The sequence below is a fragment of the Ipomoea triloba genome, chromosome 5 (assembly GCF_003576645.1).
Source record: "Ipomoea triloba cultivar NCNSP0323 chromosome 5, ASM357664v1".
Taxonomy (NCBI): Eukaryota; Viridiplantae; Streptophyta; class Magnoliopsida; order Solanales; family Convolvulaceae; genus Ipomoea; species Ipomoea triloba.
The window spans coordinates 25,362,380-25,375,439 of NC_044920.1; the positions used below are offsets into that span (position 1 = coordinate 25,362,380).

At 35.8% G+C, this 13,060-nt stretch overlaps 3 protein-coding genes across 3 annotated transcripts; 2 read left to right on the plus strand and 1 right to left on the minus strand.

Annotated features, from left to right (window-relative positions):
* The first annotated feature begins 1,125 nt into the window (after positions 1-1,125).
* On the plus strand, positions 1,126-3,434 carry LOC116020769 (microtubule-associated protein RP/EB family member 1C-like). The gene is made up of 6 exons (XM_031261293.1): positions 1,126-1,295; positions 1,399-1,554; positions 1,723-1,826; positions 2,389-2,632; positions 2,712-2,825; positions 2,928-3,434. The coding sequence occupies exons 1-6, from the start codon at positions 1,188-1,190 to the stop codon at positions 3,201-3,203; spliced, it is 1,002 nt and encodes a 333-aa protein (XP_031117153.1). The 5' UTR covers positions 1,126-1,187; the 3' UTR covers positions 3,204-3,434.
* A 208-nt stretch (positions 3,435-3,642) lies between these two features.
* On the plus strand, positions 3,643-5,492 carry LOC116019754 (ADP-ribosylation factor 1-like). Its single transcript, XM_031260081.1, has 6 exons — positions 3,643-3,879; positions 3,958-4,028; positions 4,516-4,635; positions 4,735-4,853; positions 5,007-5,088; positions 5,195-5,492. Exons 1-6 carry the CDS (start codon positions 3,732-3,734, stop codon positions 5,198-5,200), a joined length of 546 nt encoding a protein of 181 aa, XP_031115941.1. The 5' UTR covers positions 3,643-3,731; the 3' UTR covers positions 5,201-5,492.
* A 4,652-nt stretch (positions 5,493-10,144) lies between these two features.
* LOC116019753 (cyclin-D3-3-like) lies at positions 10,145-11,978 on the minus strand. Its single transcript, XM_031260080.1, has 4 exons — positions 11,196-11,978; positions 10,899-11,100; positions 10,690-10,820; positions 10,145-10,594 (listed from the first exon to the last, which is right to left on the minus strand). The coding sequence occupies exons 1-4, from the start codon at positions 11,679-11,681 to the stop codon at positions 10,391-10,393; spliced, it is 1,023 nt and encodes a 340-aa protein (XP_031115940.1). The 5' UTR covers positions 11,682-11,978; the 3' UTR covers positions 10,145-10,390.
* Positions 11,979-13,060: the final 1,082 nt, after the last annotated feature.

Genomic DNA, 13,060 nt, shown 5'->3' on the forward strand with positions numbered 1-13,060 from the left:
TCCATAAATGACTATATAGCTGACAAATGACCACAGTAAGATAAATTAACTTAGATTGTTCATAACTAACCCTAATTGATATTCAGTATTGATTGTAACACATTAAATTAAACAATTGTCCTGATTTAAAACTTATCTCATAAAACATTTAGAGCCTATATATCATCAAAGAGTTAGTTATTTATTTTTAAATGATAGATCGAGGGAGTTTAAATTGGTTAAACCAATTATTAGAGTAGTAATTGGAGTGGCATTGTCTCAATTACAACATGATCAAGTATTAGGTTGTGTACCCTTGCTCGTAATTGGGGGCCAAATGAGATCAGTCTAAGCAAATTTACTAGCTAAAACCTTAAAAACTTTTTTGGAGAATTAAATCTATCTATATATTCGAGATCAAGTTTATATACATAAAGGATAAAAGAAGACAAAGGAGGGGAACAGATCCCAAGTCAATCCGGCAATTCCAACTATACTTCCCAACATTCTGATCTTCACTGCCCATTCTTATTTTCCCTCTCACCATAAAGCGATCCCATGGCAGCCCACTTTTGGCTCCATCGTCTTCACAACCCACTCACCCCCACCCAAAAAACAAAGTCTCCATTAATGGCTTCAAATAATTCAAAAAGCTAGCATGGACAATTCAACTGGTCACAAGGATGTAGTTTGAGAGCAAAAAATAATTCAAACAATGCAACAAAAATAATGGACCTTTAACATAACACTCTTATATGTTTGGTAGAACTTATTTTAGAGTTTATAAAATATTGTAAGCTATAAATTCTACTGGATCAAACGTAAAGAACTTAAAATAATAACTTATAAGTTAGATATGCTAAACAGAGTCTTGATCCAACCCATCCATAAGATTTGTGAGGGTTTTCATTATAACCTAAAAAAGAAAAACAATTGCTTAGAGAGCTTTGGAGTGTTATTACATGGCAAGCATGTTATTTACAGAGAACGTAATAAATAAAATGGGCCGAACCTTAATGGGTTTCATCTTTGGAAGCCGATAAAAGGGCAAGTAGAAGCCCAACCCAATACTCTTTTCACTTCCGAATATCAGAGCGGTGTATAGAGTTCCCGCTCCACCATCATTTCAAATCCTCTCTCTCTCTCTCTCTCTGCAATTAAAGAGTGAACACAAGAAACGCACAGAGATAATAAACGGAAAATTCGAAATGTCGTCGAACATCGCAACGATGGATTCGGCGTACTTTGTTGGCAGATCGGAGATCCTTGCCTGGATCAACTCTACTCTTCATCTCAATCTATCAAAAGTCGAAGAGGTATGTCTCTAGATCCTCCTTATCGAGAAATTGATGTTCAGATTTTTCAATGCTTTTCCTAATTCAGACGCTATAGTAACCGGAGGTTTTGATCTCTTTGCAGGCGTGTACTGGTGCAGTTCAGTGCCAGCTGATGGACGCCGTGCACCCAGGGATGGTGCCAATGCACAAAGTTAACTTCGATGCGAAGAATGAGTACGAGATGATCCAGAACTACAAGGTCCTTCAAGACGTCTTCAATAAGCTCAAAATCACCAAGGTTTCGCTGTGTTTTCCTAGTAATTTGTACTTTTCTAGGGTTTAACAGTTTCTATTAGGATCAATGCGGTGTTGGAAGTAAAATCTACACCAAGTTGAGTTTATTAACAATTGCAGCTATTTGAAGGTTTGAGCGCTTATAGGACTCTTGATTTTGTGTTTTTATTAGCACCTCGAGGTTAACAAACTAGTAAAAGGCCGGGCACTGGATAATCTGGAGTTCATGCAGTGGATGAAGCGCTATTGTGATGTAAATGGAGGGATTATACAGAAGTAATTTCAAAAACTCGACTCCATTGCTTCCTCTTTTTTTGTATACTACATCTTTCCTCTGTGCATATCTCAATGTCATTTTGTCAATTGATATGGTCACCATATGCTACTGTTTGTGCTATACCCTCTTTTTTTGTATACTACATCTTTCCTCTTTGCGTATCTCAATGTCATTTTGTCAATTGATATGGTCAACATATGCTACTGTTTGTGCTATACTGCTATGGTTGGTAACTGGGTATTCCATTGTCCTTTTGAGTTATGTTAGCTAGGAAAATTATAGAGCCAATGTTATAGAATTTTGAAGACATCCTAGTGATGCTAGATTGTAATGAAGAGTTGGTGTTTGACAAATGACAATTGGTGTATGCTTCTTACCTGAAATTTTGTATTTCACCCTGTAGTTAAAAGTTGTGTGTGCTTTCGGGTATGTGATAATTGGAAATTGTTGAGATTTTAGTTTACAACTACTTGTAGCATAGTATAGTTGGGAGCTTCCTATATGCAGATGTAATGTGTTAATGAAGTTTCTTGTGGTTTGATTCCCAATTCTCACTTTTAGTTACAATGCTTTGGAAAGAAGAGAGGCTAGCAAGAGTTGCAAAGATGTAAGCAAGAAATCTGCACCATCACAACCTTCAGCCAAGAATCCAACTGCTGCCTCCAAGCATCCGCCTCATAATGGTAGAAGAAATGATGTTCCCAGTACTAACAGCATGAATCCTTCTGGTAAGACCTCCAGGCCATCCTCAAGTGGAGGTCCCCCTGTCTACTCTGAAGCAGAACGAACTGCGAATGAACAACAGGTTAAAGGCTATGTGAATTATGGTCATATTGAAGTTAACTTTGTTAGTCTTGAAATGCTAACTTGAGCATTAAATGCAGATTACAGAGTTGAAACTGTCTGTTGATAGTCTTGAGAAGGAGAGAGACTTCTACTTCTCAAAGCTGAGGGATATTGAAATCCTTTGCCAGTGCCCGGAGATAGAAAACATTCCTGTAATGCTCTAATGTTTTCACCATATCTTTTGAAAAACTGGAGAAATTTACAGACTTGAAAATGAAATTTAACTCTCATTTCCATGTTCTCTCATGCTGCAGGTGGTTCAAGCAATGAAGCGGATTTTATATGCTGCAGACGATGATGCATCGCTGTTGACAGAAGCTCAAGCCATGATCTCTGAGCATCATCAAGTTGAGCCACTGGGTTTCATATCTGAATCAGCAGAAGACAGGCTACAAATTGATAGCCAGAAGAGGAAGAACATTACTAATGATGATCTTGATGCTGCTGCCATCAACACGTTGTCTCCCAGACAAAGGATTAGTGATGCTTCTGATGTTCATTGCAGCGGATCACCCCTTGTGACTTTCTGATCATCTCCTCCCAAGGATGAATCTCTTTCTCATCTATCATTATTTACTTCCCGGCTGGAAGCCTGGAAATCAGCTTTAGCACTGTAAGAATGAGGGATTATTCTGCTCCCAACTTGTACTTTACTGTATTGTATGTTCCTATTGTATTGCAGTATGTGATATCTGATCAACTGCTGATTGTGTAATGTGGATGATAAATTTAGCAATTACATTTTAAAGCTATTCTGGAAATTCATATTCCAATTTCCTATTTCCTCTACGCTATCATTGCAATAGAATCATGCCAAAAAAAACAAAAACCATAGATGCTTTCAAACCATAGTGTGCCCTTTATTCTTCCCTCTCTTAACCAGAATCTGATTCGTCTGAAAAAGAGAATCGAATTCCTTTTCCCCTCTAAGCGTTTAGAAATGCTCATTGTTTTCTCCCACTTCTTGCCTGTAGTTTCTATCCTAAGGATTTGAAAGTGAGTGTTTACAATTTTTTGTTGAAATTTTTGTTTTTCGGCGTTGTTTGCTTAGTATAGCAATGGGTTTAGCGATATCCCGGCTAGTGAGAATGATGTTTGCCAAGAAAGAGATGAGGATCTTGATGGTTGGTCTTGATGCCGCTGGCAAAACTACCATCTTATACAAGTTAAAACTTGGAGAGATCGTTACCACCATCCCCACCATAGGTAACTACTTATATTAATCACACCTATTTAATTCACAGCTTAAACTAACCAGACAGGATTAAATCCTTAATCTGATAGGATTTAACGTGGAGACTGTGGAATACAAAAACGTGAGCTTCACGGTATGGGATGTGGGTGGACAAGATAAGGTATGTTATTATTATCCATCTTGATTTACAATTTTTTGGACCATGCAGGCATGAAAAATTAAATAAATATGTTCGTGTTTGTAATGGTACGAATTGAACTAGTTAATCGATTCGATTTAATCTTTTAAGTCGATCTAAATACATTATGCTTCAATTTGTTCATACACACAATTCTAAAAAGGATTGCATCTCAATTTTAAGAGTTGTCATATATCTTAAATGATTGTTCAAAATGTTTGAACACTCTAACAAGGACAATTTCAAACCTCCTCTATTTGGGATCAAACCCTGGAACTACCCCTTTCGATTGAGTTCGTCATTTTTCTAATGTGATTATGTGATTCGGGCCTGTTACATAAGAATGGAGTTATCAATTCACATGTCCCAAAAATCATAGAACTACCAATAAAATAGAGTTATTAATTTTTTTAATTGATCAATCAGTTAAGCTATGTTTCGACATTGTGTGTTAATGATGAATGTGCAGATCCGGCCTCTGTGGAGGCACTACTTTCAGAACACGCAGGGCCTAATATTTGTGGTGGATAGTAATGACAGGGATAGAATTGGAGAAGCCAGAGATGAGCTCCATCGCATGCTTAACGAGGTTCATTATCCTTAGCCTGATTGTCAAGTTTTTTTTTTGTTCTAAATGTTTATGAATTTGGTAATGAATAGAATTTCGTATTTGCTTTAATATTTGCAGGAAGAACTGCGTGATGCAACCGTTCTTATTTTCGCGAATAAGCAAGATCTTCCAAATGCCATGCTCGTCGCAGAAATCACCGATAAACTTGGCCTCCACTCCCTCCGACTACGCCGATGGTATTTTATACTCTATATTTGCGTAAAGAGAAAACTTATGGTTTACGCATGTCAAAATATAAACGGTCGAAATGATCACTTTTAACTACGAAACATTTAAAAATATATCCTTAACTAATTGAGTAAGTAATGGGGTAGATATGATGCATGCAGGTATATACAGAGTACTTGTGCAACCTCAGGGCAAGGGCTTTATGAAGGTCTTGATTGGTTATCCAATAATATCTCAACCAAGGCAAGATTATCATTAATTCATCATGTTCTAAAACATTTATGTCACTTCTACTTATCCTTAAACAGAAACAATCTAGTACAACTGAACAATTTTTTTTAACATTTAGGGGTAGAGATGGATGGTCAACAACTGTTCTATTCGACCTAATGCAAGCCCCACCTTCCTATCATGGCTCTATCAAAGTTATGCTCACTACAAGGATTGTTTATTTGTTTATCACAAAAAAAAAAAGTGTGTTTTCATTGGTGCAAAAGAACACGGGTGTCAATCTTTAACTGTAAAGTTTTAATTAGGTTGTTTGCAATATTTGCTGTTTGTAAAAGTTTAAGTTGCGATGGAAAAACTCTTTTTTGATTGAATTACAAGTTATCAATAATATTTTTGAGACAAACTATTATCGAAAATAATAAGTTTAAAAATAAATCTGCACATAAAGTTATGTATGTAACTCTAGCATACAGTATATTTACAAAATTACTCATGTAGCTCCACTTCGGTCTCTGTATTCCGCTTCACTCGTTTTGCTCTTCTACATTTCAACGCCCGTTATCTCCCAATAACATATGTGACTTACACAACAACACGCACCGACAATATAAAAATATAATGTCAATAGAGATTAGTAGTACGTCCAGCAAAACTCGAATAAGAAGTCATAACTCAATTGCATTGATATGCATGTGGGACCAACATTTAAGACAACACAGATAAAAAAAGGGCTATAGATGGGAAAATAAGAAAACAGGAAAATATAGCAAACAAAAAAAGTCAAGACAATCGAGTTGGAAAGCATTAATATCTGTCTCATATTAATATAAGCTGATGAATCCTCCAACTTTCCTGCTTTTTCAGAAATGGGAATGTATAGCCAATAACTTTTCAAATGCACAAATTTCACATTGCACCACTTAATTATTATCTCTTCTTTTTTTTTTTTTCATATTTAATTCTACAATTTTACTTACACTATTATATTTAATCTTAATTTCCTCTTACAAAAGTCTGAATTTTTCCCCTAAACAATCATAGTTTTAAACTTTTCATCCTATTAGCATAACATCGTTTGTCACTTATTATTTTTATGTTATCATTGTCACATCATATGCAATATCGTATCATTATTATTAACTTGTCATTTACCAACTATAACATCATATAATCTGATATGTGATTAGGCATTTCAATATTAATGTCACCACATCATATATCTTTACAAAAGATAAGAGATTTGAAAATGTCATCCATAAGAATTGAATTTTTTAGTTTAATATAAACTCATTTTTCACTACTCATTTTTCTACATTCTCATTGTCATATCATGGAACTTTGTAGTGTCATTATTGCCACGTTATTTACCCAACATCATGTAATTTTCCATATTATTATGTCGTGTTAACATTAATAGCACATCTGGTACCAAATCATGAGACTAATAAATGTGACCAAATTAAAACATTTTTTTGAGTACTATTGACTCTGTTACAATGCAGTATTTGTTCATAGTTACTTTCTCAACCAGATGAAGCACGAAGAGCCAATATCACCTCCACTGAGACTCGAACACACCCCCTCCCATGTAGGGTGCAACCGAATGCCACTAGATCAAAAAAGTCTAGGGATGCTAGAAGGTATAGATTGGATTTCTTGTGCGCACTTGAAAATCAAGATCTGACTAGTAACCTCCCAAGAATGCTGGAAGGTCTGAATTTGGTCTCTTGTGGGTACATGAAAACTAAGATTGACCAGTAACCGCAGTAATTCTAATGGGTGGAGCTAAGTCCTATGGACGTACTTAAGATTAGTGGAGCGAAGTTAGGATCACCTAAATAAACTAATATTTGGTCAAGTATATATATAATTTGTGTTTATTTACTTATTTTATTAAGAGCATTTAAGTTAATGTTATATTGTCAAAATCCCAACTAAACACACAAGTAACATTACATTACCTCTCATGAGGTGGAACCCAACGAGCACACACATAGGTAAATCAGTCAAACCAATCTACGCTTCTACATTTAAGGAGTCTAATCTAAACTCAAACTCATAATGTTTGTTATCCCGAAAAGTCCAATTCAGACTCAAATCTCTCATGTTTGTGAGCCAATCCAAATCCAAACTACCGAAGTTTATAGTAAGAATCAAAGCCTCACAATATCGCTGAAAGTAAATCTTGAGTGAAACTTCTCATCCTCGTCCATTAGAGGAATGCCCAAAATTTGTTGTGTTGATCATATTTAAGAAAAGCAAGTGAAGTTGGTGTCGAAATGAATAAGGATGCAGACTAGTCTAGTCGGTTGGAATAAGCCAAGGACAAATGTTTCCGACAGTAATAAATCCTACGGTTCGGTTCTGTCATTCTGGCTCAGAGGATAGCTAAGCTTGGTACAACACCTTAGCTTAGCAATGGCATCTCCAAGTAGCATTAAATAACACAGCAATGGCAGATTACCACAGCAACGTACGTGATGGGACATCCCCTCTATATATATATATATATATATATATATATATATATATATATATATACATACATACATACATACATGTGCGTGCTCAGGTGAGAACTCTCGCTCAGAAGAGAAATAAGAATTGTTCACAGCTGTCTACGTGTCTAGATCAACGAATTATATGTAAATTTAAAGAAATGACACCGACGCGATGACATTTTCGTAAATAATTCAGACTTTGGTGTAATTAATTGTGTTATAAGTGCAAGTAGTTGATACACATTTACAAGTAAAATGTGCAAGTAAAATCACTTACAAGTGCACCTATTTTCACTTACAAGTGCAAGTAATTTACATTGTTAACATTCGTGCACCTAGGTGCACCTAATTGTAACGTTAGATGCAACTAGTTATATCATTAGGTGTACTTAGTATTGATGCTCAGTGTATATTTTATTTGCACTTCAATGTTCAATTATTTACAAAAAGCCACCGCATTTTCTTTAAAGTCAATGTTTTTAACCCGTTAGATCACGTGAACGAATGACATGCATGATGCGTTCTCACTTCTCTCCTGAACGAGTAGTTCGCACCTAAACGCGATCCTTTATATATATATATATATATATATATATATCAATACAGACCAAACAAGTACCATTGTACTACGAAAGCTGGAGCATTTCCTCTTGTTGGTATAAGACACAACCTTCAACCTAACAATTTTCAACTTCATTTACCAACTCTCTGTCTCTCTTCTGCTCGCTTGCATGAACATTTCTTTGCCCTTTTCCTCACTAATCATTTTATGTAAAAAGTGTGTATGTGTGAACAAATTTTAGTTTATATAGCCTTGCCTATTTTCTTACTTTTATTTGTGGCTCAACTTTTACGACACTTTGATGTAAAATTAAGATGGACAAAAGGCTTTAAATTTGAATGCATTTTGAAAATAACAAAAGTAAAAAACTAACAATGATTTGACCTCACCGAACATTAGCAACTCTTGTTTGCCTACCTAGTGGCTAGTTTTATATTGAAAATGTTGGTGGGACGTTATGACTTTAGCTATAAAAAACCGACCAACATAAACCTTAGACAAATTCGTAAGGAACAAGAATGGAAAATAGAGTATTGTGCATGATTTTTTGAAAGTGTCGAACCATTTTGCTCTCCATTTTCTAGCGGGTGTTATGTAGACCTAGCGTTAATTGCTAATTACAAATCATATTCATCCCAATTTGGTGCATAATTAAAGCAAACCAATTCCCTAATCATCATTTCAAAAATAAAAACATCGTGTTTGAACAAATGCATCACATAGCCCTAGCGTCCATGGGCCCACAAACATTTATTGTGTGGACCATGATCTACACAGTGTTGTGTGTAGAATAACAAAAAGTACATTTCTAATATATTAAAAGTAAATTATTTGTGTACTAAATATACTTTCAGTACTCAGATAGTACACTTTTTCTAAATACAATGTACATTTTTAATATATTAGAAGTATATTATTCGTGTATTGAATATACATTATTTAATAATATGGTTCACACAACTATGTCTACCATAATAATTGCCCACAAACCAACCCAACTAGCAAGCAAAATGTGGTTGAGTAGGATGGAGTCCTTTTTAACACAAATCATCTATTTTTCGATATCGTAAAACTTGCAAAAAAATCTTCCCTTTTTCTCTTGTTAGGACCATGTATAGTTTAATGCACTATAAGTAGTACGTTAATCCACCATAATGGTCTTGCCGAATCGCGGTCCAAAAAGGAGGTCAAACAGCAAGATTTGGATAGCCGGACCACATACGGAGTATTATTATTATTATTTATAAGATAGATCCGAGTTCACTTGTAAGATAGATCTATCACAATTTACCTATTAAATGTTCATAATTTAAACTGTGATTTTAGTTGAAAATATTCAGTATATAAATTATAAATATTCGATATGTAAATTGTGTATTTTGAAAAGTGGATCAAGGTTCACAGAATAATTTGCCTTTCTCTCTTGAATCCTTTCAAATGCATATAATTAACTGATAGCGAATAGGTTTAACTAATAAATGATTGTGTAATGTTTATGAAAATCCACATTGAGAATATCTCGATAAAACTCAATCAAGACTCGTTTAAATTAATTTTGTTTTATCAAGTATCAATGTCAAGAGACTAAAAACGTATACATAAGATTTACTAATATCATGATTTGGGTTAGATTTAAACCTAATGTGAATATTGAATAGAAAAAGAGAAGCAACGACTAGATACCACTGGCCGACAATGCATTCATGCACTCGAGAAATCTCACCACAATTTAAGGTTATAAAACCAGTCAATATAAATATAATCACAAAGCCCAGTGCCAGCCTGTCCTACATTGTTTAAAACCATAAACTCATTACGAGGAAACTTGGGACACCACACCACACCACACCCCCATATATGGTTCCACATGATACCCAGAAATGGCTACAGTACTCTATGCATTAATGCATGGTGGCATAATGGCATGCAGATTCAAAGGAATTCTCATCCCTTCACATTCAAAGACAAATAATGTTCATATTCCAAGTTATGGACAGCATAGAGGGAAGAAAAAAAGGGCTCTGCCAAATCTCTCTTTTTTCCAAACAAACTCCTCATGGGGAGATGGAGTCAAATTTTAGCATATCCATGGAAGACATCACATGGGTTTGGTCAGAAATCAAGTGAAACATAATGGAATGAATGTCATACAGCTGCCATTGCATTTTATGAGAAAGATTAGCAGAGAATTTAGTACCATGATTGTAGCCATTAAGACAAATATTGCAAGAAAATGGACTGCTGACACAGTTTAGTGAATTCTGGTTCTCTTGTGGGGGGAGAAACAAACTGCCCAAGAATCATTGGAGCTATCAGAGGTGAAATATGCATCAATTACGCCGTTTGGACTCCCCGGTTCGGGTTCATATTTGCGCTTAAGGTGTTGGCAATGCTGCTTGTTCCTTTTGCCACCAGTTAGCTCTATGATCAGATTATAGCACTCATCTACCTTTTCCTGCCATCATTTGTGATTCAAATAATGAATACCCAGGCTGGAAAAACAGAAAATTTAACAGTAAAATCATTGAGGATTTGAGGAAGAATGCATGCCTTGCTGATCTGGAGCAAACAGACAAGCTCATTCTTGTATTCCATGGCATTGCAGGGCTCAATCTCTTTGATAACAGTAAACATTATTGCAGTGGCAACAACAGAGGGGAGATACTGAAGTAATCTGGAATCTGCAACAATGTATAGTATGTGAATAAACTCATAAAGGAATCACATTTTACAAACTCCAAAAAAAGCAAATCCCTTACCAGCAATTACAGAGAGAATTAGGCGTTCACAGCGGCCTAAGAATTCCCAATGCAGGTTGGTCATCAATTTGAATCTCCTTATAATATGGTCAATGAAGGAGATTGGGGTGACAAGATTCATCCTCCATTGTAGGGTAGAAAGCACCAAGAGTTCCATTCTCTGAATAGTCTTTGCCTCGAATAAAAACTTCGTCTCTGCCACCTAAAGAATTAGAACAGATCATCATTGCGGCATTTATTCAAACACCCTAACTGCAATGTAGAACAAAATGAAATTCACAGCACATTTCAACATACTTGGAGGTCTAAAAGAAGAGGCACTTGAATCTCCTCCACTTTTGCAGCTATAGATACACAAGCCACTGCTGCGAGCTGGCTCATCCATGGCTTATCTCTCTGAAAGCAAACTCCAGATATGAACCTATCGAAATAGTTCACAGCTAGAACAGCGGTCAAAGCATTAAAGCCATAGTGCCTAATGACCTTCAACATCCAATCCACCGCTTCGTTTCTGGCCAGCATTAAAGACTGGTCCAGATCAACACACCCGATCTCTTTTTCCTTTGATAATAAAGCCAGAAGCTCATCATCTTCCCAGAAAAGGTCAGATTCCAAGAAAGTTAATAAGGGCTTTTTTAACACACTTATCTCAGCATAATCGTGAGTCTGGAAACAAGACCATCCGCCCACATCTTCCTCCTCGCAGAAGAGAACATCAGGGGAAAAGATTGGGTTTTGGGACTCAAATGCTTGATCTTTCTGCGAATGGGAAAGGGAAAACATCTCCTAATCGTTGTTCTTCTTCAAAGAAGAAGACACCAAAGCCTCTGCTCATTATCTTCAAGAAAAAATGGAAGTCCGCAACCCCTGACCCGTCATTATATCCGGCGGGGCAAGTGGTTTTTTCACTCTCTACAGTTGTGGAAGAGAGCAGAGAGCAGGGAAGAGTGTGGAGTGGAGTAGCAGAAGAGAAGTGAAGAAGAAAAGGAGGGATTTTATTTTGATAGATTGGTTTCATTTCACGCTTGCCTGTCGCTTTCTTTTCCCCATATTTTGTCTCTCTTTTCCATGAAAATCATTTTCATTTTCGTTTTGGACTTTGGTTTTCAAATCTGGGGGTGGCCGTGGGGGGAGGGGTTGTGTGCTTGTGTTTGGCGCGCAAGGAAATCTTGAATATGTAGCATTCATTAAAAAGGATTTAAAATATCATATCATAGCTTCAATCATAAACTCTATAGAACAATCAATATACTTTTTTTTTTTTTTTGAAAACATATACGTTTTTTTTTCAAGTATTAAGGAAGTAGCATGACTAGCATATGAATAAGTTCGTTGTAACAATTAAATAATTATGATCCAGGAGTGAAAGATAATAATAGATATAATCAATTTGTTCAACACATTCTGAGAGTTAAAGTAGGTTTTTCATCGTTTAATTAACGATAAGGTATTTATACTAATACTAGCACAAATGAAAGGAGTTGATCTTTAGGCTATTATGGGACTAATACACAATTACGAAGTTTAATTACGGTCTGCATAACTTAATAAGTGTCTATTGCCCCTACTAGAAGGTGCATGATCTTGATGAGTGGGTATGACCGCCCATACATGTTATCAAACACTCAAACCCTACGTAGTTGACTTCCCTTTCAAATAAGAGCATAATCACTTGAGAAACATTCTCTATTTTCTTCGATTGTTGAGTTGGGACTTGTTAGATGGCGTTGGTGACATAAAAGGCCTTCCTCAATAGTTAAACGTTTGGTATGGTTTTTTGGAGTTTTTGTATGTGTGATTAGGAAAGAGAAAATTGGATAAAGAAAAAAATAAAAGGAAAAAAAGAAAACAAAAAAATGTTAAAAAAAAAAAGAAAAAAAGAAGAAGAAGTAATTACGCGCCCAACACGAAAGTTGTGTCTCACATGGAGTGTTAGTAGGAGTTAAGGAAACTATGGAGAGTCAAGTTGAAACACGTCTTCAGAGAACCGAACATAGCAACAAATGCACTAGCTAGTATTCTCTTCGGGTTGAACAGGAGATTTTGCATGTGTGATCTGGAAAGAGGAAATGAAGTGGAGGAAAAAAACTGTTAAATAATAATAATAATAATAATAATTTACGTGCCTAGGCAGGCGTGTGCACTGCATGCACCCCCTGGGC